This window comes from Oncorhynchus nerka, linkage group LG12 (genome assembly GCF_034236695.1).
Source record: "Oncorhynchus nerka isolate Pitt River linkage group LG12, Oner_Uvic_2.0, whole genome shotgun sequence".
Taxonomy (NCBI): Eukaryota; Metazoa; Chordata; class Actinopteri; order Salmoniformes; family Salmonidae; genus Oncorhynchus; species Oncorhynchus nerka.
The window spans coordinates 58,046,364-58,072,539 of record NC_088407.1 but is presented as its reverse complement, the minus strand read 5'-3'; the positions used below and the strand labels follow the sequence as shown (position 1 = coordinate 58,072,539).

The following is a 26,176-nucleotide window of genomic DNA, read 5'->3' as shown; positions in this document are numbered from 1 at the left end:
CCAGGTGGACTGGGGACAGCAAGGAGTCATCATGCTTAACTGACTTGCCTAGTTAAATAAAGGTTAAAGCTCTTATGTTTAGATAAGAATTGTATACCTGTCTTGTACACCATTCCTGTGTGTGTTTAATAAAAAATATTTGAAATAAATAAAGGTTAAAGAAATAATAATGGTCAAACATGGGCATAACCAGAGTATCTCTACACAAATAATACTGTTCCTGATAGCATGGCTTCCTCTCCAGGCAGGGCCCAGCAAGTGGTAATGGCAGGTGGAAGATGCTGGAGATCTGAATCCACTGCGCCTACATCTTGGCACTCCCCCCACCATTGTAAAAAAAGATTTTGGAAGATATAGAAATGCATATATTAATATCTACAATTAATGTATACTTTTAAATTATATTATGTGAGCTAAACATAAAAATGTATGACAAATGATTAAATAATTTTTAAAAAGTTCTAATGTTAATGAAATACAAGTAATGTAGTCCTTGAAACATTGAATTGAAATACTATAGAATTTCATTCATTCTATGGAGGACTGCTTCTTCTGGGGAGTGTCAATTTGGCCTACTAGTGGGTTCAAAGCATTTAATTGGCAGATACATAGACTGGTTAATTGTATAATTGGATCTGAAGACCTGTGTATTCATAAATTCCGAGTTGTCACGAATGCAGCATTTTTCCAACAACTCGCGTCACCATGGAAGCGATCCGTTTGTGTCATGTTGTATTCGCCATTTTGATGGTTCTATGTGTGTTGGCTACGGCGATGAATGTCTCTACAGTGCAGATAGCTAGCTAGTTAGTTTACAAACATTCAACATAAAGTCTCATACTGTTACATACATTTAACCGAAGAGATTAAGGAGATGTGTGCAACTTTTTTGTATGCCGGACGTCAAATTTGAACGACTAATCGGAATGCGAAGTCTGCATTTTAGTCTGTTTTCTAACTTCGCCAGCTAGCCGCAAGGTTTCTTCTACTAAGCCGCAATTCAAAGTCGTACGTTAAGCTAAAAGCTAGCGATGATATTGGATTCTATGGAAATCATACATCTGAAGCGGTACTGGCAGCGACGTCGCCCTGACACGCTATTTCTGGACATTGAATGATTGCTTCCTAGTTATGCAGCTAGTTAGCTATGTTAGCTAATTTAGCTGAAATACAAAATGGGCTTTCAAATACAACATTCCACCGTGCCTTTTTTCGTCATGGCTATGTAGGGGAATGCACAGCAAGCTACAAGTGTTTTTATTTTCACTCAACGTTGCTTTCACCGTTCATGTTCCAGTTGTCTGGAGTTGACTAGCACAATGAACCGTTATTCATAAGAAACTGCAAATGTCCAATCGAACCACCAAGATGATGAGTCAAAGAAACGGGCAATATTGTCCTCACAGAAATGTGATTGCTTCATTAGATTCTTCCCTTTGACCACATCAAAAGGACCATCAATTATGATTTTTGGATTGATACCCCAGGAGTTACATGAACAGCTCCTAGACCTAAAAAACTACCAAAATCGAACAAATGGTGTGGAAGAGCTGAAAAAACTCCTCTTTGGATTGGACTTGAAGCCAGTCCCCTCGGACAGTATTGTGGAGTTTATATATTTTCTCCACAGACTTCTAGATGACACCAACTTCAAAGTCTTGTATGGCACTTTACAGGTGATAAACCTACTCATCCAGAAATTGGATTACAATATAGACAAATATTTCAAACAGATAGTATGTGTGGCTCTGAAACCCCTTGGAGACAACCGTGCTGTCACCCGGAATGAGTACATGAATGTGTTCAGGCAGTTGACTAGAATTGTAGGGCCACAGAAAGTGTTAGACCTTGCCATTGGACACCTGAGACACAAGAACTCCAGGGTCAGAGAGGATGTCATCAACATCATCACAGCAGCTATGCTCACCCACCCCAAGAAGGACTTCAACATCCCCAGCCTCTGCTTTGAAGTTGCACCATACTTGGCGGACAGCAAGAAGAAGGTCCGCCATGCAGCCCTAGAACTATTTGCTGTTTTTGACCATTGCCTTGACACAGGGAAAAAACAGCCCCTAATGAAGGCTGTAGACAGAGTGGAGCTCAATGGGGATGTGGAGGGTCTTATGGCAGCTGTTCAAGCAAGAAGAGCCAGGCACATACTTCCCAGACTGTCCTCCGATGGGATGGTAGAATACGCCCTTCTAATCCCTAAATCAGGACAACGACGGTCACCACAGTTTGGGTCAGGAGCTGACCTGGAGTGGGTGCTCAATGGTGGGCGGATCAGCAGTGCCAAGAGCATCAGGACGGAACCAGACTCTGACAGGCTGTATCATGGTTATGGAAGTTTGGGCTCCCTCATTGATGACCTTCCACTGCAGAGGAGAATTGTCAGTGCAGGCAAAGGGAAGAACAAGCTTCCCTGGGAGAGGTCAAGCCTTCCTTCCACAGTGAACATCCAGCCATGCAGTACCTCTAACGGAAAATCCTCTGATCAGGTTGGTCATAGTTGACGCCAAGGTTACATCAAGCAAAAGTCTGCTGATGACACTTGTTTATCATTTAGCTTTTTTTAATGTAGCAAAGTGTAATTCGAGAAAAATAAATATCAAGACATGCTCTCTCTAGGCTACAGGTACAATAATCTTATTTTCATAGTGGCACCATAATTACATGGAAGAAGGTGCAAATAGAATGAGGGTTGTGACCACCCAAAGTGAAAATCTGTCAAATATTAGTTTGCAGGAACCTGAAAGTTCACTGAAACAATAACACACAGTATACTAGATATTGACAAAGGGTTGTGTTGGGACTATATGGAGTTGTATCCATAACTATTTGTTTGATGGCTGATTTGGGCAATTCCACGTAGAGGAATTATGTTTTGACTCTGATTTGTCACTTTAAAGGGAAGGTAGCATACTCTTAACCACAAGTAACATATGGATATGCATTAGTATACTCATCCAATGCAAAGTTGCACCTAATTTTTCAAGTTGTTACATAAAACCGATCAGAATGCCGAAGTCATGTCAGAAAATGTTTTTCTGGGGTGTGATGTAATATGGAGGCCCCGGCAAGCCAGCCTATTCCTTAAAGGTTAACTCCAACAGAAATAACTTAAAATGTATAACCTCAAATTAAACCAAATCGTTTACACTCATGACTACTTGTTTCAATAACATTTTCAGCCAATTTACATGTTAATACTTTATAAATGTATTGTTAGAAATCAACTTGCAAGGTTGCTAGCCGACTAGCCTGCTAAAGTTAGCTCTACTAGTCTGTTAACATAAGCCCTATTGGCCTGCTAACATTAGCCCTACCAGCATGCTAATGTTACATTAGAACTGCATGAGTCAGCCATTTGCTATCAACACCTAGCTTACAGCTACATTAACCCTTTACGCTACAGACGATGTTGTGAGAAGACAGATTTTCGGGATGTCTCATGGTCTGACAAACGCCACTCTTGCTCTGTCACCTTTCACCTCAGATGCAAAAGTGTGACATTGGCTGATGGGGTGGAGTGAGACGCATCCAATGCAAAAAAACAGATGTGCATATTATGTATGTGCATATTATGTGTGTGTGAGCAAATGATGATGTGAGTGTTTGTGTGTTGGAGTGTCAGTGTGCATGAGTGTGTAGGGCCATAAGAGTGCATAGAGCCAGTGCAAAAATAAAATACAAGGGTCAACTCAGTCAGTGTAGCCTTTGTGTTAACTATTTAGTTAGTTGTTTAGCAGACATGGTTTGGGGATGGAAGCAGTTCAGGAGCCTTTTGGTGTCAGACATGATGCACCGGTACCGCTTACCGTGCGGAACCAGAGAACAGTCTATGGCTTGGGTGGCTGGAGTCTTTAATGAGTTTTCGGGCCTTTATTTTCACACCGCCTGATATCGAGCAGGGAGCTCAGCCCCAGTGATGAAGCCCCCCTCCCCCGTTTCCTTTAGTCCACGATCAACTTTTGGCCTTACTGACATTGAGGGAGAGGTTGTTGTTCCGGCACTACACTGTTAGGTCACTGACCTCCCTGTAGGTTGTCTCATCGTCACCTGATCACCTACCACCGTTGTGTTGTCAGCAAACTTTATGATGGTGTTCGAGTCGTGCGGGCCACACAGTTGTGGTTGAACAGGGAGTACTGGAGGGGAGTAAGCACACACCCCTGTGTTAAGGGTCATTAGGGCGGTGGTGATGTTGCCGCCGACCCTCACCACCTGGGTCCGGCCCGTCAGGAAGTCCAGGATCCAGTTGCAGAGTGAGGTGTTCAGTCCGAAGGTCCTAAACTTGGTGACAAGCTTGGAGGGGACTATGGTGTTGAATGCTGAACTATAGCCAATGAACAGCATTCTCACATGTCAGCAAAAACATAACACCTTGAGTTAAAAATATATATATTTGGGATATTGAACTACAGTAGGTGAAGTGGATTTATATCCGGTAATCGAATTACATCATTGCTCCCTGATCTGTACCATACAGAAAATGATAATTCTCGATATGAATATCATTCCCTTCATGGTGTTGTATCCTAATAGGTACACAAAGGTACAAAATATGCAATGTCCTTATTTTGCATATTTGAGTATACGACGCACTGGCTATTATTGTAATGATCTCCACCCCCAAACAATACCACATTCAGTTGGTCCGAACCAGACCAACTCTGAAACAATCATAGACATCTATGTTTCACAAGTTTGGACACCACAGTAGAGTACAGTAAAGTATATATGTATAATACAGTACATAACATTCTACTCTAGTGCTGTACTGTACAGTGTAGGGTTGGCCGGTATCTAGATTTCCATACCGTGCCATCTCGGGATATATATGTTATTACCGGTAGTGCACACAAGGGGCGCAATTTCTTTTTCGAATGGTAAAAAAAGCCCCAAAAATGCCACTTACCAGAATGCTAAGAAGTACTAAGGAATCCTCATAGTGGATGCTTCAAATCAAATCAAATTTTATTTGTCACATGCACATGGTTAGCAGATGTTAATGCGAGTGTGGCGAAATGCTTGTGCTTCTAGTTCCGACAATGCAGTGATAACCAACAAGTAATCTAACTAACAATTCTAAAACTACTGTCTTATACACAGTGTAAGGGGATAAAGAATATGTACATAAGGATATATGAGTGAGTGATGGTACAGAGCAGCATACAGTAGATGGTATCGAGTACAGTATATACATATGAGATGAGTATGTAGACAAAGTAAACAAAGTGGCATAGTTAAAGTGGCTAGTGATACATGTATTACATAAGGATGCAGTCGATGATGTAGAGTACAGTATATACGTATGCATATGAGATGAATAATGTAGGGTAAGTAACATTATATAAGGTAGCATTGTTTAAAGTGGCTAGTGATATATTTACATTTCCCATCAATTCCCATTATTAAAGTGGCTGGAGTTGGGTCAGTGTCAATGACAGTGTGTTGGCAGCAGCCACTCAATGGTGGCTGTTTAACAGTCTGATAGCCTTGAGATAGAAGCTGTTTTTCAGTCTCTCAGTCCCAGCTTTGATGCACCTGTACTGACCTCGCCTTCTGGATGATAGCGGGGTGAACAGGCAGTGGTTCGGGTGGTTGATGTCCTTGATGATCTTTATGGCCTTCCTGTAACATCGGGTGGTGTAGGTGTCCTGGAGGGCAGGTAGTTTGCCCCCGGTGATGCGTTGTGCAGACCTCACTACCCTCTGGAGAGCCTTACGGTTGAGGGCGGAGCAGTTGCCGTACCAGGCGGTGATACAGCCCGCCAGGATGCTCTCGATTGTGCATCTGTAGAAGTTTGTGAGTGCTTTTGGTGACAAGCCGAATTTCTTCAGCCTCCTGAGGTTGAAGAGGCGCTGCTGCGCCTTCTTCACGACGCTGTCAGTGTGAGTGGACCAATTCAGTTTGTCTGTGATGTGTATGCCGAGGAACTTAAAACTTGCTACCCTCTCCACTACTGTTCCATCGATGTGGATAGGGGGTGTTCCCTCTGCTGTTTCCTGAAGTCCACAATCATCTCCTTAGTTTTGTTGACGTTGAGTGTGAGGTTATTTTCCTGACACCACACTCCGAGGGCCCTCACCTCCTCCCTGTAGGCCGTCTCGTCGTTGTTGGTAATCAAGCCTACCACTGTTGTGTCGTCCGCAAACTTGATGATTGAGTTGGAGGCGTGCGTGGCCACGCAGTCGTGGGTGAACAGGGAGTACAGGAGAGGGCTCAGAACGCACCCTTGTGGGGCCCCGTGTTGAGGATCAGCGGGGAGGAGATGTTGTTGCCTACCCTCACCACCTGGGGGCGGCCCGTCAGGAAGTCCAGTACCCAGTTGCACAGGGCGGGGTCGAGACCCAGGGTCTCGAGCTTGATGACGAGCTTGGAGGGTACTATGGTGTTGAATGCCGAGCTGTAGTCGATGAACAGCATTCTCACATAGGTATTCCTCTTGTCCAGGTGGGTTAGGGCAGTGTGCAGTGTGGTTGAGATTGCATCGTCTGTGGACCTATTTGGGCTGTAAGCAAATTGGAGTGGGTCTAGGGTGTCAGGTAGGGTGGAGGTGATATGGTCCTTGACTAGTCTCTCAAAGCACTTCATGATGACGGAAGTGAGTGCTACGGGGCGGTAGTCGTTTAGCTCAGTTACCTTAGCTTTCTTGGGAACAGGAACAATGGTGGCCCTCTTGAAGCATGTGGGAACAGCAGACTGGTATAGGGATTGATTGAATATGTCCGTAAACACACCGGCCAGCTGGTCTGCGCATGCTCTGAGGGCGCGGCTGGGGATGCCGTCTGGGCCTGCAGCCTTGCGAGGGTTAACACGTTTAAATGTCTTACCGCATGTTTTCGTTGCAGGCCGTGTCAGTGGCACTGTATTGTCCTCAAAGCGGGCAAAAAAGTTATTTAGTCTGCCTGGGAGCAAGACATCCTGGTCCGTGACTGGGCTGGGTTTCTTCTTGTAGTCCGTGATTGACTGTAGACCCTGCCACATGCCTCTTGTGTCTGAGCCATTGAATTGAGATTCCACTTTGTCTCTGTACTGACGCTTAGCTTGTTTAATAGCCTTGCGGAGGGAATAGCTGCATTGTTTATATTCGGACATGTTACCAGACACCTTGCCCTGATTAAAAGCAGTGGTTCGCGCTTTCAGTTTCACGCGAATGCTGCCATCAATCCACGGTTTATGGTTTGGGAATGTTTTTATCGTTGCTATGGGAACGACATCTTCGACGCACGTTCTAATGAACTCGCACACCGAATCAGCGTATTCGTCAATATTTTCATCTGACGCAATACGAAACATGTCCCAGTCCACGTGATGGAAGCAGTCTTGAGTGTGGAGTCAGCTTGGTCTGACCAGCGTTGGACAGACCTCAGCGTGGGAGCCTCTTGTTTAAGTTTCTGCCTGTAGGCAGGGATCAACAAAATGGAGTCGTGGTCAGCTTTTCCGAAAGGGGGCGGGGCAGGGCCTTATATGCGTCGCGGAAGTTAGAGTAACAATGATCCAAGGTTTTACCACCCCTGGTTGCGCAATCGATATGCTGATAAAATTTAGGGAGTCTTGTTTTCAGATTAGCTTTGTTAAAATCCCCAGCTACAATGAATGCAGCCTCCGGATAAATGGTTTCCAGTTTGCAAAGAGTTAAATAAAGTTCGTTCAGAGCCATCGATGTGTCTGCTTGGGGGGGATATACGGCTGTGATTATAATCGAAGAGAATTCTCTTGGAAGATAATGCGGTCTACATTTGATTGTGAGGAATTCTAAATCAGGTGAACAGAAGGATTTGAGTTCCTGTATGTTTCCTTCATCACACCATGTCTCGTTAGTCATGAGGCATACGCCCCCGCCGCTCTTCTTACCAGAAAGATGTTTGTTTCTGTCGGCGCGATGCGTGGAGAAACCCGTTGGCTGCACCGCATCGGATAGCGTCTTCCCAGTAAGCCATGTTTCCGTGAAGCAGAGAACATTGCAGTCTCTGATGTCCCTCTGGAATGCTACCCTTGCTCGGATTTCATCAACCTTGTTGTCAAGAGACTGGACATTGGCAAGAAGAATGCTGGGGAGTGGTGCGCGATGTGCCCTTGTCCGGAGTCTGACCAGAAGACCGCTACGTTTCCCTCTTTTTCGGAGTCGTTTTCTTGGGTCGCTGCATGCGATCCATTCCGTTGTCCTGTTTGTAAGGCAGAACACAGGATGCTTGGTAAATGCTAACGAGCGCATGCAAACATTTCCTACTAAGACAGACAATCCAGCTCATAAAGTTATGCAAGCATCTCAAAACGCAGTTTGCAACATGCACAAAACAAATATTAGACAGCCGGGATCTTAATCCAGGAGGGGATTGTCTCTGCTGCTGTTACCAAGAAGCTTGATCCTGCAAGCTAACATTAGCCACCTAGCTAACATTAGCAACCAAAACCCAGCTAGATAGAATTTATTTGGCACTTCTTAGATAGTTAACTTAATAGTTATAAGATATATAGCTGGCAAACAGTAGTGAATTCCATACAAGTGTAACTTGATCACCTCACTTAATTTGCACTACAGGACTGACTCACCTCAAGAAGCTCCCATTTTGCACGTTCTTTTTTGTAAACAAACACACGTGACTGGCTCAAACAGCTTTTCGGGAAACTAGTACCGGTAGCTTCATAATGAAGGCAAAATTATGAACGCGATCTGCTTTATCTATTACCTAGTGCACACGTTGACTGCAGGTATTTATTTATAAAGTACTAATATTCAAATATCTAAAAATTAAAAGACGGTATTGGAAAATCATACTGATGGTATTTGTAAATACCCCAGGATAACTGTTTGGAGTTTGTGACAGTAACTATGTGAGCTTATTACAGTATTACATACATTTTGTTCTGGGATTTCTAGTGTAGCTTGTCAGCATCATCTTAGATTTTTATAGATAACTTTTAATAGTTTGTAGCTCAAACCATTCTGACTACAGAAGTTTTTGTAAAATGACCCGGGCCCCTTCCCGATCCCGGGCCCCTTCCAGATCCGCCCTTGTCTCACAAACACCACTCTAGCACAGCCCCCATTAATCACACATACTAATAGTGGGTATCTACAGATGCAGAAGAAATAGACAAATCCGATTAGAAGTCCAAAACATGCCAGCGTTACGGTGGGACTCATTGGGTTAAGGGACATTTCCCTTCTCTGCTTCAGCTTGAGTTTTTGTAAAAACTACTCCACAGATATGGCTCTTTTACAACTTGTGCTCAAAATCTTTACAGCCCTGAACAACACCGTTTATTATGAAATATGGCTCGCTAAATTGCATTATTACAGTTTTCACGACTATACATATAAATGGCTATATAATTATGTTTATGATCGAGAACAATTTGTATATGCAATTGCTTGTGCATCTACCAGGGCCAAGATATCCTGTGGTGTTTCACCCCTTGGACCGTTGTTATTCCTAATCTATATCCATGTCCTTGCTGCTGTGTCTGCTACCGTACTTACCGTTATTGTTACTGATGATACCAACTTCATTTTATCACACAAGAATTTCAATTCACTTATCATTGAAGCCAACTCCAGCATGGCACATTTTATGAATGGTTCCAGATAAACTATCTTTAAATGTTTAAAAAAATCCAACTTCATTGTATTTACTGGTAAGAATATGATTTTTTTATTTTTTTATTTAAGGGCCAGAATTTCAATTGGTGGGAATGAAATGGGGCAGGTTTCATCCTCTAGATTCCTAGGTGTTCTTGTTGATGAAAAGTTGTCCTGTAAAGATCATATTCACTTTGTCTGCAGAAAAGTCGTGAAGTCCGTTGGTATCATCAGAATGATTCGTGGTTTGGTTCAGGCTTGCTTCCTAACACGCACTATACTATAGCTTAATTTACCCATATCTCATTTACTGCAATATTGTCTGGGCCAGTACATATGCTTTCTACCTACACAAATGACTCATCACACAGAAGAAATTGGCAAGACTAGCCGCCTCTAACGGCTTGGCTCCATCTGCCCATCTGTTTTAGACAATATAGTGAGTTGCTTATCTACAACATTAATATACAAGAAACAATGCACCTTCATCTACAAATACACATACCTCCCAGACAGCCTACCTAATCCTTTCAATAGATTCTTCCAGGTTCATTCCCAAATCCATGCAAACACACAGCGATAACCTTCACCCTCCCCACTGCTGCACCTCACATAGTCAATTCTCTATCAGATACAAAGGTTCCATACTCTGGAATTCTTATATTCACATTGCCAAAACATCATTATCCATCAATAACTTAAAGTGTAGACAAGGGGTCAGACTGAAAAATCTAACTACGGAGTAGTCTCGTTCATGTAGCTTAACTCTCTTACACACACACACACACACACACACAATTAAACATGTTTTTTCTTGTACAGTTGAAGTCGGAAGTTTACATACACTTAGGTTGGAGTCATTGAAACTAGTTTTTCAACCACTCCACAAATTTCTTGTGAACAAACTATAGTTTTGGCAAGTCGGTTAGGACAACTACTTTGTGCATGACACAAGTCATTTTTCCAACAATTGTTTACAGACAGATTGTTTCACTTATAATTCACTGTATCACAATTCCAGTGGGTCAGAAGTTTACATACACTAAGTTGACTGTGCCTTTAAACAGCTTGGAAAATTCCGGAAAATTATGTCATGGCTTTAGAAGCTTCTGATAGGTGAATTGACATAATTTGAGTCAATTGGAGATGGACCTGTGGATGTGTTTCAAGGCCTACCTTCAAACTCGGTGCCTCTTTGCTTGACATCATGGGAAAATCAAAAGAAATCAGACAAGACTTCAGAAAAAAATGGTAGACCTCCACAAGTCTGGTTCATCCTTGGGAGCAATTTCCAAACACGTTCATCTGTATAAACAATAGTACGCATGTATAAACACCATGGGACCACGCAACCGTCATACCGCTCAGGAAGGTTAGGCATTCTGTCTCCTGGAGATGAATGTACTTTGGTGCGAAAAGTGCAAATCAATCCCAGAACAACAGCAAAGGACCTTGTGAAGATACTGGAGGAAATGGGTACAAAGGTATCTATATCCACAGAAAAACAAGTCCTATATCGACAGAACCTGAAAGGCCACTCAGCACGGAAGAAGCCACTGCTCCATAACCACCATGAAAAAGCCAGACTACGGTTTTCAACTGCACATGGGGACAAATGTTGTACTTTTTGGAAAAATAGCTTCTGATCTGATGAAACATAAATAGAACTGTTTGGCCATAATGACCATCGTTATGTTTGGAGGAAAAAGGGGAGGCTTGCAAGCTGAAGAACACCATCCCAACCGTGAAGCACGGGGGTGGCAGCATCATGTTGTGGGGGTGCTTTGCTGCATGAGGGGACTGGTGCACTTCACAAAATAGATGGCATCATGATGAGGGAAATTATGCGCCTATATTGAAGCAACATCTCAAGACATCAGTCAGGAAGTTAAAGCTTGGTCACAAATGGGTCTTCCAAATGGACAATGACCCCAAGCATACTTCGAAAGTTGTGGCAATATGGCTTAAGGACAATAAAGTCAAGGTATTGGAGTGGCCATTACAAAGCCCTGACCTCAATCCCATAGAACATTTGTGGGAAGAACTGAAAAAGCGTGTGCGAGCAAGGAGGCCTACAAACCTGACTCAGTTACACCAGCTCTGTCAGGAGGAATGGGCCAAAATTCACCCAACTTATTGTGGGAAGCTTGTGGAAGGCTACCCAAAACGTTTGACCCAAGTTAAACAATTTAAAGGCAATGCTACCAAATACATTGAGTGTATGTAAACTTCTGACCCACTGGGAATGTGATAAAATAAATAAAAGCTGAAATAAATCATTCTCTCTAATATTATTCTGACTTTTAACATTCTTAAAATAAAGTGGTGATCCTAACTGACCTAAGACAGGGAATGTTTATCAGGATTAAATGTCAGGAATGATGAAAAACTGAGTTTAAATGTAGAAAGCTAAGGTGTATGTAAACTTCCGACTTCAACTGTATACTGAGTATATCATGTACATTTATAATTAGTATGCTCTGTTTAACTGATGTAACCTTTTTTGTACTTATATCTGTAGCCCTTTTGGGTTTCCAACCTCACCTGCTCAGTTTTGACCTTTTTTTGTACTTATATCTGTAGCCCTTTTGGGTTTCCAACCTCACCTGCTCAGTTTTGACCTTTTTTTGTACTTATATCTGTAGCCCTTTTGGGTTTCCAACCTCACCTGCTCAGTTTTGACCTTTTTTTGTACTTATATCTGTAGCCCTTTTGGGTTTCCAACCTCACCTGCTCAGTTTTGACCTTTTTTTGTACTTATATCTGTAGCCCTTTTGGGTTTCCAACCTCACCTGCTCAGTTTTGACCTTTTTTTGTACTTCTATCTGTAGCCCTTTTGGGTTTCCAACCTCACCTGCTCAGTTTTGACCTTTTTTTTTATCTGTACTGTTTTGTCTTTCATCTACATTTAAAAAAATTAAAAATAAATGCTGAAAACATTTTGTTTCACTATTTGAAAAGAAGGAGAACAAGCTATAGAATGAAAAATACAGCCGTTTTGGTGCAGGTACAGATGATTTTTATGTATTTATTATTATTCTACAAATCAATACTTGGAGTCAAATATCAATATAATATCATCCAAAAAGAATATTGTGATATGTAACTTATATTGCGATTGTGGAACGTCAACCACTTAGGCTGCGTTCACACAGGCAGCCCAATTCGGATCTTTTTCCCACCAATTGGTCTTCTGCTCAATCACCGTTTCCCGATACCGATAAGCTTTACAGTGTTTTGACGATACATCGTTCCTATAACAGCCGACAAACAGTGTCACATGCGTTTCCCAAAGCACCACGTAGAGAGAACGTTCGCGTCATTTGTAGCATGTGTCAATACCGAAAGAAAGGCAGCGCTGCTCAGTTTCACCCATTCAAATATTACCTTAATATCAGAATTATTTTACAATACTGACGACGGATCAGCCCCTAGAGCTGTATTATAACCTATGGCTGCAAATATTGAGGTGGTTTAGTCTATTCTTACCCAACAATACTGCACAAAATTACACATTTGGTACTTCATCAAATAAAAATCGAATAAAATGTTATTTGTCACATGCTTCGTAAACAACAGATGTAGACTAACAGTGAAATGCTTACTTATGGGCTCTTCACAACAATGCAGAGAATAAAAAAGAGAAATAAAGAAAAATATTAACACGGGGAATAAATACAGAATGAGGAACGATAACATGGATATATACACGGAGTACCAATACAGAGTCGATTTGCAGGGGTGCGAGGTAATTGAGGTAGATATGTACATATAGATAGGGATAAAGTGACTAGGAAGCAAGATAGATAAACAGTAACAGCAGCGTATGTAATGAGTCAAAATAGTTAGTCCGGGTAGCTGTTGGTTAACCGTTTAACTAACTATTTAGCAGTCTTAGGGCTTGGGGGTAAAAGCTGTTCAGGGTCCTGTTGATTCCTGATGTGGTGCATCGGTACTTCCTGTTGTGTGGTAGCAGAGAGAACAGTGTTTGACTTGGGAGGCTGGAGTATTTGACCATTTTTAGGGTCTTCCTCTCACACCGCCTGGTATAGAGGTCCTGGATGGCATAGAGCTTGGTCTGTCTCCTGGGCCGTATGCACTACCGTCTAGTGCCTTGCGGTCGGATGCCAAGCAGTTGCTATACCAAGCGGTGATGCAGCCAGTCAAGATGCTCTCAATGGTGCAGTTGTATCACTTTTTGAGGATCTGAGGGCCCATGCCAAATCTTTTCGAGATCCAGTTGCAGAGGGAGGTGTTCAGTCCTAGGGTCCCTAGCTTGGTGATGAGCTTGGAGGGCACAATGGTATTAAAACACTGAGCTGTAGTCAATGAACAACATTCTTACATAGGTATTCCTCCTATCCAGGTGGGAGAGAGCAGTGTGGAGTGCTATAGAGATTGCGTCATCTGTGGATATGCTGTTTGTAACAATTGCAAAGACATTGGCAACTTTGTTCTGAAGTGATCTGCAGTCACAGACAGACAAATGAACACCTTGATTCTATATTAGGTGGAGATCTTCTGTGTATAAAGTAGACAAAAAAACATCTATTGACCCACTTAGCTGTTCCGAGGCAGTTGGTAAACAACAATTGTCTAAAAGTGCAACTTTACTAACGATGGTTTTGGGAAGCAACTCTGAGATTTAACAATGCTCCTACGAAGGTTCTAATGATGAACTTAGCCTTAAGATGCTTTTGGGACTCTGGGTCCTGATCTTTTCGCATCAGATTTTTTGGATTGATCAAAAGACCAATTAGTGAAAAGAAGATATGAATTGGGCTGCCTGTCTAAACGCAGCCTTACTGCTCTAGTGTTGATTAAGATCCCAGTGGTTAAATCTAACGACAATGGGAGTTGCCTTTAATGTGAGATGGATCTTAACACCATGTCTGAGGGAAGCTTTGGTGAGAACTGAGGTGAAAACTGCCTATCATTCATTCTACTGCCTATCATCAATTTTACTGCGACGCTTGAAAATGTCCCATGGCTACACTTTACATATTTTACCCCCTTTTCTCTCCAATTTCGTGATATCCAATTGGTAGTTACAGTCTTGTCCCATCGCTGCAACTCCCCTACAGACTCAGGAGAGGCGAAACACGACCCTGCCAAGCCGCACTGCTTCTTGACACACTGCTCGCTTAACCCGGAAGCCAGCCGCACCAATGTGTTGGAGGAAACACTGTACAACTGGCGACCGAGATCTGCTTGCAGGCTCCCGTCCCGCCACAATGAGTCGCTAGAGCGCGATGGAACAAGGAAATCCCAGCCGGTCAAACCCTCCCCTAACTTGGACGGGGCTGGGCCAGTTGTTCGCCACTTCAAGGGTTTCCTGGTTATGGCCGGCTGTGACATAGTCTGAGATCGAACCCAGGGCTGTAGTGACACCTCAAGCACTGCGACGAAGTTCCTTAGACTGCTGTGCCACTCGGGATGCCCGGCTACACCTTTTATAGTGAAAGTTTAATGAGAGTAGTACACGTCATTGAAGTAGGACAGACACCATTGAAGTTTGGGTTTATACACTGACAGAGTCCCAGAGCACACCGTTTGTTGTCTGAGCTAAATCGCTGCAACATGCCTTTGTTGATACCAATGGATGAAATTAAAGTTGATCCATGGTAGGCTCTCTGTTTTCAAATAGTTGTTTATGTTTGACATGTGAACTTTACCCAGTTTTGTGGCTCAGTGACATAATTGTCACCATAGTTATCCCCTGATTCCATCTCCTCAGGTCATCAGTGAAGACTGCTTGTCCCTCTCCCGGAAGCTGAGCCCGGAGACATATGTCCCCAGTTTTGGTAAGTGCCCATTTCCTGCCTCTTGCATACATCATGAGCTACCACACAAGCTGACGAGGTGCAGTTGAGTTGCTGTCAGTGCCGAAGTTAGCCTGGCTCTAGATTAAACCAGCTTTGAATTGGATTATCACACCGAGTCAAGGAGCCATGCTATTTCACGTCACTCAGAGCACTGACATGATGGATTTGCTAGGCCCCCTGGCAGAAGAGTGCCATACACACAACAAGAATCATTCATGATTGAAGAATACCATGGATTAATTGCTTATATTTTGCTGTTATTGTTGGAAAGAGAGTGTGTATGCAAGACAAGTACCAAGAAAGCCTAATATGGACAATAGCACGCTTGAATATAATTTACCCTTCAAATCCTAACAAATGTCCTCTCTATCTCAAACCGGTGTGAAAAGGGATTTCTCTCCAAGAATGCATAGGTTGAGAGTTATGTAATGTATGGTGATAATATATGGAGGTGTCCTTGATGTGAGGGGGTGGTGAATTCTCTAAACATGGTTGATGTAGGAGTCAGTCACTCCTCTTCATGTTCCTGCTGTTTAGTGTCAATGCCATTCGTAGGCGTTCAATAAGTAGACACTTGATACGAGCCGTGGAGGCTGGCTTTGAGAAGGAGCTGTTGAGAATGCATTTGGTTATTACCAAACCTCGATTTGGTTCTCATTAGGAAAGCAATGGGGCCGAACTTGCAAACATTAGAAAATGTTTGTTTAACCTGGACCTCAAAATGTGCCAATAAAAATTCCTGACATGGGGTTTGATAACGTGCAGCTATGTGTTAGCTGTTCCCACATTTACATTCCAATCATTTAGCAGACTCTTATTCAGAGCGACTTAGAGTTAGTGCATTCATCTTAAGATAGCATAGTAAGTACATTTTTCCTTAATAAAGTAGCTATCAGCAAAGTCAATGCTAGTAGGAAGATGTAGGGGGAAAATGTGTGTTCCCATCAGATAATCTGGCAGATTTAGGCCCTGTGCTAACCCTTCTCTTCCATATACGTGCAGGCTAGGGATGAATATTTTCCCCAAAATCTTCCAAGTTTCAATAGCGGGAATAATTCATATTTATCCCAGGGTCCTGGGAAATGCTTGAAAAACCGGAAGTACCCATTCAAAGAATTTAAAACCAAGATATGGTCACTGCCAGGCTTCTCCCCAAATAAGAGGGTCGCTGCGCCACCTTGTCGGCTTGGCTGCATGTGCAAATGACACTGATATTTTGTAATGATAGAGTAAATATCTTTGATCGCCAGTGACAGTATTGTGAATTGTTCATAAATTCAGAGAGTTGTCATGTTCCTCAATTAATTCAGCGCATTTTGATAAACCATTTCTGTATGGACTTCGCTTTGTGCATGGGGACATTGCCATGCTGAAACAGGAAAGCCTTCCCCAAACTATTACCACAAAGTTGGAAGCACAGAATCGTCTAGAATGTCATTGTATGCTGTAGCGTTAAGATTTCCCTTCACTGGAACTAAGGGGCCTAACCCGAACCATGAAAAACAGCCCCAGACCATTATTCCTCCTCCACCAAACTTGACTTTTGGCACTATGCATTCGGGCAGGTAGCATTCTCATGGCATCCGCCAAACCCAGATTCGTCCGTTGGACTGCCAGATGGTGAAGAGTGATTCACCAATAGCGGCAAGCTTTACTCCACTCCAGCCGATGCTTGGCATTGTGCATGGTGATCTTAGACTTATGTGGCCATGAAAACCCATTTCATGAAGCTCCCGACGAACAGTTATTGTGCTGACGTTGCTTCCAGAGGCAGTTTGGAACCCGGTAGTGAGTTTTGCAACTAAGGACAGACCATTTTTATGCTCTTCAACACTTGGCGGTTCCGTTCTGTGAGCTTGTGTGGCCTACCACTTTGTGGCTGAGCCGATGTTGTTCCTAGACATTTCCACTTCACAATAAGTGCACTTACAGTTGACCGGGGCAGCTCTATCAGGGCAGAGATTTGATGAACTGACTTGTTGGAAAGGTGGCATCTTATGACGGTGCCATGTTGAGTCACTCAGATCTTCAGTAAGGCCATTATACTGCCAATGTTTGTCTATAGAGATTGCATGGCTGTGTGCTCAATTTTAAACATCTGTCAGCAATGGGTATGGCTGAAATTGCCGAATCCATTCATTTGAAGGGGTGTCCACATACTTTTGAATATATAGTGTATCTACCAGAGTGAAAGTTGCTATTGGTAGTGGAGATGTTGAGGAGTGAGCTAAAGGGGTGGTACCAGTGGGTCTGCCGTTGTTTTTTTATTTTTTATTTCACCTTTATTTAACCAGGTAGGCTAGTTGAGAACAAGTTCTCATTTGCAACTGCGACCTGGCCAAGATAAAGCATAGCAGTGTGAACAGACAACACAGAGTTACACATGGAATAAACAATTAACAAGTCAATAACACAGTAGAAAAAAAATGGGCAGTCTATATACAATGTGTGCAAAAGGCATGAGGAGGTAGGCAAATAATAAAATTTTGCAGATTAACACTGGGGTGATAAATGATCAGATGGTCATGTACAGGTAGAGATATTGGTGTGCAAAAGAGCAGAAAAGTAAATAAATAAATAAAAAAAACAGTATAAAAACAGTATGGGAATGAGGTAGGTGAAAATGGGTGGGCTATTTACCAATAGACTATGTACAGCTGCAGCGATCGGTTAGCTGCTCGGATAGCTGATGTTTGAAGTTGGTGAGGGAGATAAAAGTCTCCAACTTCAGCGATTTTTGCAGTTCGTTCCAGTCACAGGCAGCAGAGTACTGGAACGAAAGGCGGCCAAATGAGGTGTTGGCTTTAGGGATGATCAGTGAGATACACCTGCTGGAGCGTGTGCTACGGATGGGTGTTGCCATCGTGACCAGTGAACTGAGATAAGGCGGAGCTTTACCTAGCATGGACTTGTAGATGACCTGGAGCCAGTGGGTCTGGCGACGAATATGTAGCGAGGGCCAGCCGACTAGAGCATACAAGTCGCAGTGGTGGGTGGTATAAGGTGCTTTGGTGACAAAACGGATGGCACTATGATAGACTGCATCCAGTTTGCTGAGTAGAGTGTTGGAAGCCATTTTGTAGATGACATCGCCGAAATCGAGGATCGGTAGGATAGTCAGTTTTACTAGGGTAAGCTTGGCGGCGTGAGTGAAGGAGGCTTTGTTGCGGAATAGAAAGCCGACTCTTGATTTGATTTTCGATTGGAGATGTTTGATGTGAGTCTGGAAGGAGAGTTTGCAGTCTAGCCAGACACCTAGGTACTTATAGATGTCCACATATTCAAGGTCGGAACCATCCAGGGTGGTGATGCTAGTCGGGCATGCGGGTGCAGGCAGCGATCGGTTGAAAAGCATGCATTTGGTTTTACTCGCGTTTAAGAGCAGTTGGAGGCCACGGAAGGAGTGCTGTATGGCATTGAAGCTCGTTTGGAGGTTAGATAGCACAGTGTCCAATGACGGGCCGAAAGTATATAGAATGGTGTCGTCTGCGTAGAGGTGGATCAGGGAATCGCCCGCAGCAAGAGCAACATCATTGATATATACAGAGAAAAGAGTCGGCCCGAGAATTGAACCCTGTGGCACCCCATGGAGACTGCCAGAGGACCGGACAGCATGCCCTCCGATTTGACACACTGAACTCTGTCTGCAAAGTAATTGGTGAACCAGGCAAGGCAGTCATCCGAGAAACCGAGGCTATTGAGTCTGCCGATAAGAATATGGTGATTGACAGAGTCGAAAGCCTTGGCGAGGTCGATGAAGACGGCTGCACAGTACTGTCTTTTATCGATGGCGGTAATGATATCGTTTAGTACCTTGAGCGTGGCTGAGGTGCACCCGTGACCGGCTCGGAAACCAGATTGCACAGCGGAGAAGGTACGGTGGGATTCGAGATGGTCAGTGACCTGTTTGTTGACTTGGCTTTCGAAGACCTTAGATAGGCAGGGCAGGATGGATATAGGTCTATAGCAGTTTGGGTCCAGGGTGTCTCCCCTTTGAAGAGGGGGATGACTGCGGCAGCTTTCAATCCTTGGGGATCTCAGACGATATGAAAGAGAGGTTGAACAGGCTGGTAATAGGGGTTGCGACAATGGCGGCAGATAGTTTCAGAAATAGAGGGTCCAGATTGTCAAGCCCAGCTGATTTGTACGGGTCTAGGTTTTGCAGCTCTTTCAGAACATCTGCTATCTGGATTTGGGTAAAGGAGAACCTGGAGAGGCTTGGGCGAGGAGCTGCGGGGGGCGGAGCTGTTGGCCGAGGTTGGAGTAGCCAGGCGGAAGGCATGGCCAGCCGTTGAGAAGTGCTTATTGAAGCTTTCGATAATCGTGGATTTATCGGTGGAGACCGTGTTACCTAGCCTCAGTGCAGTGGGCAGCTGGGAGGAGGTGCTCTTGTTCTCCATGGACTTCACAGTGTCCCAGAACTTTTTGGAGTTGGAGCTACAGGATGCAAACTTCTGCCTGAAGAAGCTGGCCTTAGCTTTCCTGACTGACTGCGTGTATTGGTTCCTGACTTCCCTGAACAGTTGCATATCACGGGGCTATTCGATGCTATTGCAGTCCGCCACAGGATGTTTTTGTGCTGGTCGAGGGCAGTCAAGTCTGGAGTGAACCAAGGGCTGTATCTGTTCTTGGTTCTGCATTTTTTGAACGGAGCATGCTTATCTAAAATGGTGAGGAAGTTACTTTTAAAGAATGACCAGGCATCCTCAACTGACGGGATGAGGTCAATGTCCTTCCAGGATACCCGGGCCAGGTCGATTAGAAAGGCCTGCTCACAGAAGTGTTTTAGGGAGCGTTTGACAGTGATGAGGGGTGGTCGTTTGACTGCGGCTCCGTGGCGGATACAGGCAATGAGGCAGTGATCGCTGAGATCCTGGTTGAAGACAGCGGAGGTGTATTTGGGGGCCAGTTGGTCAGGATGACGTCTATGAGGGTGCCCTTGTTTACAGAGTTAGGGTTGTACCTGGTGGGTTCCTTGATGATTTGAGTGAGATTGAGGGCATCTAGCTTACATTGTAGGACTGCCGGGGTGTTAAGCATATCCCAGTTTAGGTCACCTAACAGAACAAACTCTGAAGCTAGATGGGGGCGATCAATTCACAAATGGTGTCCAGGGCACAGCTGGGAGCTGAGGGTGGCCGGTAGCAGGCGGCAACAGTGAGAGACTTATTTCTGGAGAGGGTAATTTTCAAAATTAGTAGTTCGAACTGTTTGGGTATGGACCTGGAAAGTATGACATTACTTTGCAGGCTATCTCTGCAGTAGACTGCAACTCCGCCCCCTTTGGTAGTTCTATCTTGACGGAAGATGTTATAGTTGGGTATGGAAATCTCTGAATTTTTGGTGGCCTTCCTGAGCCAGGATTCAGACACGGCAAGGACATCAGGGTTAGCAGAGTGTGCTAAAGCAGTGAGTAAAACAAACTTAGGGAGGAGGCTTCTGATGTTGACATGCATAAAACCAAGGCTTTTTCGATCACAGAAGTCAACAAATGAGGGTACCTGGGGACATGCAGGGCCTGGGTTTACCTCCACATCACCCGCAGAACAGAGAAGGAGTAGTATGAGGGTGCGGCTAAAGGCTATCAAAACTGGTCGCCTAGAGCGTTGGGGGCAGAGGATAAGAGGAGCAGGTTTCTGGGCATGGTAGAATATATTCAGGGCATAATGCGCAGACAGGGGTATGGTGGGGTGCGGGTACAGCGGAGGTAAGCCCAGGCACTGGGTGATGATGAGACAGGTTGTATCTCTGGACATGCTGGTTGTAATGGGTGAGGTCACCGCATGTGTGGGAGGTGGGACAAAGGAGGTAACAGGGGTATGCAGAGTGGGTCTAGGGGCTCCATTGTGAACTAAAACAATTATAACTAACCTGAACAACAGTATACAAGGCATATTGACATCTGAGAGAGACATACAGCGAGGCATACAGTAATCACAGGTGTTGAATTTGGAAAGCTAGCTAAAAACAGTAGGCGGGGCTAATCCGCTAGCACAACAAACAGCAGGTAAAATGGCGTTGACTAGGCAACGGGGCCGACAGGTAAGACAAACAAGCAGAAAGGAGTACCGTGATTAATGGACAGTCCAGCGTGCGTCAGCTATGTAGCCAAGAGATCAGTGTCCAGGGGGCAGCGGTGGATGGGCAGGGGGGCTGGGCTGGCGAGTGTTATCCAGGTTTTTAAAAAAAAAAATTTTTTTTTAAACTAACAATGACTAACTAGCTTGTAGCTAGTTAGCTGGTTAGCGTCTGGAGGTTCTTGAGTGTGTCATAAAAGTAAAAGTAATAGCGATTCCGTATCACATTGGGTGAGGCAGGTTTCCGGAAGGTATAAACAAATTAAAAATCAAAAAGAGATAGAAAGTAAATGGGGTCAGAGAGTGATTGGGACGCGGTGGTTCAGACGGTTAGCAGGCCTGTGCTAACAAGCTAACAGTTGTGTATGTAACAAGGGCCAGTTGACCAGGGTATAAAGGTCACAGTAATGAGTGTTGAAGGGGGCACTGGTATCAAAGCAGATGGCAGTTTGGTAAATTACGTCTAGTTTATTGAAGGAGGTTTTGGATGCAAGCCTTTAAAACTACGTCGCAATAGTCCAGTCATTTTTACAAGGGTGTGCTTGGCAGAGTGGGTGAAGGATGTTTTGTTGGGGTACAGGAAACCAATTCTGGATTTAACTTTAGACTGCAGGTGGGGGACGTGGGTATGGAATGAGAGTGAGCAGTCCAGCCATATACCAAGATATTTATAGGTGTCAACATACTCTAGCTCTGACCCATTCAGGGTGAAATTGTTAGGAGGACAGGCATGTTAAGGTCGGTTACGGTTGAAGAGCATACGTTTATTTTTTTTGGTATTGAGGAGTAGGTTAGGTCAGAGAAGGCATGCTGGATGTTGTTAAAGCTATGTTGTAGGGTGGTCAGCACGGTGTTCAAGGAGGACCCAGTTGTGTACAAGATAGTGTCATCGGCATAAAGGTGGATGGGGGAGTCACCAGCAGCATGCGCAGCATTGTTAATCTACTCAGGGATAAGGTCGGCCCAAGAATCGATCCTTGTTGAGCTCCCATAGATACAGCCAGTGGTTTGGACTGTAGGCCTTTGGAATTCACACATTGTACACGGACAGAAACATAGTTTTCAAACCAAACTAGACAGTTCTCTGAGAACCCTAGGTCGATGAGTCTATTGAGCAGGATACAGTGGTTAACCAAATCAAAGGCTTTAGCCAGATCAATAAAAGCAGACGCACAATACTGCTTGTTGTCAAAAGCAGATATGTTGTTTAGAACCTTCAGTGTTGCAGAGGTACACCCACGGACAGTTCTGAAGCCAGACTGCAGACTGTTCTGAAAGAACACTGTGGGACTCAAGGTGGCGGGTTAACTGTTTGTTGACCAGACTTTCAAAAACTCTAGAAAGGCAATGCAAGATGGAGATTGGTCTGTAACAGTTGGGGTCTAGCTTGTTGCCCCCTTTGAAGAGTGGTATGACGGCAGCAGCTTTCCAATTCTGTGGGACTTCAGATGTTTGCAAGGTGAGGTTGAAGAGGCAAGTGATGGGGGCTGAGATGATGCTTCAGAAAGAAGGGGCCCAGATCATTGAGCCAAGCTAATTTTATTAGGGTCCAGATTACTCGACTCCTTTAGGACCTCGTTCTTCTGTACTGGCTGGAAGGAGAAACGGGGGGTGCTCTGAGGGAGAACACTACTGGGGGAAGCATGGCTCGCAGCAGGCATGGTTAAAATGTGTGGCCAACCCTGACAAAGTGCTTGTTGAAACTCTCAACCCTTCTGACTTTATCAGAGGTGATATTGTTCTCAAAGTTGAGTGCAGAAGGCAGCTGAGAGGTTGAATTGTCATCTTCCATGGTTTTCAGTGTTCCTGAACTTGTTAGGGTCAGAACCACAGGCAACTAATAGTTTTTTGTAATATCCTGATTTTGCTTTTCTGATTGATTGAGTGCTCTTGTTCCTTGCTTAGAGCAGTCCGAGCACAGGCGGGAACAGACTTCTAAATAGCTGTCACTAGCCGGCCTCCACCCATTACCCTGCCCTGAACTTAGTCACTGTCACTAGCCGGCTACCACCCGGTTACTCAACCCTTCACCTTAGAGGCTGCTACCCTATGTGCATAGTAGAGGTCGACCGATTAATCAGAATGGCCGATTAATTAGGGCCGATTTCAAGTTTTCATAACAATCGGAAATCTGTATTTTTGGACACCGATGTGACCGATATTTTTTTTTGCACCTTTATTTAATCTTTCTTTAACTAGGCAAGTCAGTTAAGAACACATTCTTATTTTCAATGACGGCCTAGGAACGGTGGGTTAACTGCCTCGTTCAGGGATAGAATGACAGATTTTTACCTTGTCAGCTCGGGGGATTCAATCTTGCAACCTTTCAGTTAACTCGTCCAACGCTCTAACCACCGGATTACATTGCACTCCACGAGGAGACTGCCTGTTACACGAATGCAGTAAGCCAAGGTAAGTTGCTAGCTAGCATTAAACTTATCTTATAAAAAACAATCAATCAATCATAATCACTAGTTAACTACACATGGTTGATGATATTACTAGTTTATCTAGCGTGTCCTGTGTTGCATATAATCGATGCGGTGCGTATCGTTGCTCCAATGTGTACCTAACCATAAACATCAATGTCTCTCTTAAAATCAATACACAGAAGTATATTTTTTAGCAGGTAATATTAACCAGGTGAAATTGTGTCACTTCTCTTGCGTTCATTGCACGCAGAGTCAGTGTATATGCAACAGATTGGGCCGCCTAATTTGCCAGAATTTTACTTAATTATGACATAACATTGAAGGTTGTGCAATGCAACAGGAATATTTAGATTTATGGATGCCACCCCTTAGATAAAATACTGAATGGTTCCGTATTTCCCTGAAAGAATAAACGTCTTGTTTTCCAGATGATAGTTTCCGGATTCGGCCATATTAACCTCTAGGGGAAACTATTTTTATTTTTGGAAAAATAACGTTCCCAAAGTAAATCGCCTATTTCTCAGGACCAGATGCTAGAATATGCATATAATTGACAGGTTAGGATAGAAAACACTCTAAAGTTTCTAAAACTGTCAAAATATTGTCTGTGAGTATAACAGAACTGATATTGCAGGTGAAACCCTGAGGAAAATCCAATCAGGAAGTGCCTCTTATTTTGAAACTGTTGTGTTCCTATGCACCCCTATTGGCCATTGAAAGGGATATCAACCAGATTCCTTTTTCTACATATTCCCTAAGGTGTCTACAGCATTTTGATGTAGTTTCATGCTTTTATGTTGAAGAATGAGCGTAAACGACTACATTGCGTAAGTGGCCAGCTGAGGGCTCTCAGAGTGATTCTTGCGTAAATGACAGAGGTAGTCATTTTTCTCTCGCTCCTACTGAAAAGCCAATTGTCCCGGTTGATATATTATCAAATAGATATTTGAAAAACACCTTGAGGATTGATTATAAAAAATGTTTGCCATGTTTCTGTCGATATTATGGATATCAATATAATATCATCCAAAAATAACATAGTGATATATAACTTATTCCCCCCCCCCCATCACTACTGTGGCCTGTGGCATTGCAATATGTGAGTTTGTCATCTCAGAGCTGTATTCTAATTAATTTCAAGTTGAGGTCAGTTTTGGAAAATGTCGGCCTACTGTACATCGATAGAGGGTTTGATGAACATCTATTGCATGATCCACATTAGACAGAAAAATATGAGTTTTCAAAGCATTTTCTCGTTCTATGTTGCTTGGGAAAACCCCTCTCTACAATGGGCTTACTCCCAGATCGCCTCATCAGGGAAGTCAATCTACTAATCTCCTCGTTTTCATTCTCTCAGATACTGAAACACCCAGCTGTCAGTCAGACAGTGGCAGACGTTTGTTTGTCGTGGGGAAACACCGGCCATCTCCCTTTTTTGGTATATCAAATCAAATTTAATCAAATGTATTTATAAAGCCCTTCTTGCATCAGCTGATATCTCAAAGTGCTGTACAGAAACCCAGCCTAAAACCCCAAACAGCAAGCAATGCAGGTGTAGAAGCACAGTGGCTAGGAAAAACTCCCTAGAAAAGGCAGGAACCTAGGAAGAAACCTAGAGAGGAACCAGGCTATGAGGGGTGGCCAGTCCTCTTCTGGCTGTGCCGGGTGGAGATTATAACAGAACATGGCCAAGATGTTCTAATGTTCATAGATGACCAGCAGGGTCAAATAATAATACTCACAGTGGTTGTCAAGGGTGCAACAAGTCAGCACCTCAGGAGTAAATGTCAGTTGGCTTTTCATAGCCGATCAGTCAGAGTATCTCTACCGCTCCTGCTGTCTCTAGAGAGTTGAAAACATCAGGTCTGGGACATGTAGCACGTCCGGTGAACAGATCAGGGCTCCATAGCCTCAGGCAGAACAGTTGAAACTGTTCTATAATAGAGTAGCCTACTTGGGCTTCTGAACTGTAGCCACAAAGTCACAACAGAGGTATAGGCTATGCGCTTAAAGATCCGTAGGGAAGAGATCCCAGCAGTGGCACCTTGTCACAGAGATGGTTCGAGATAACAGACTCAATATCTCAATTGTCTTATTGGCTTCACGTAGTGCAAAAGGTTTGAGTGAGCATTCAGGTACGATTATATCGTTGAAATTTGGAATGGCCATTTCGATTTTTTTGCAAGCATTTCGCTACACCTGCAATAACATCTGCTAAATATGTGTATGCGACCAATACAATTTGATTTGAAC

The 26,176-nt window shown here is 43.7% G+C and overlaps 1 protein-coding gene across 1 annotated transcript in view; it reads left to right on the top strand.

Moving 5' to 3' along the window:
* The first annotated feature begins 734 nt into the window (after positions 1-734).
* The window catches only part of LOC115138436 (TOG array regulator of axonemal microtubules protein 1-like), a 43,154-nt gene continuing 17,712 nt past the window's right edge, over positions 735-26,176 (top strand). The window contains exons 1-2 of the mRNA XM_029675278.2: positions 735-2,498; positions 15,327-15,393. Coding sequence (XP_029531138.2) covers positions 1,464-2,498; positions 15,327-15,393 — 1,102 coding nt within the window. The 5' untranslated portion in view covers positions 735-1,463. The remainder of the gene's footprint in view (positions 2,499-15,326; positions 15,394-26,176) is intronic.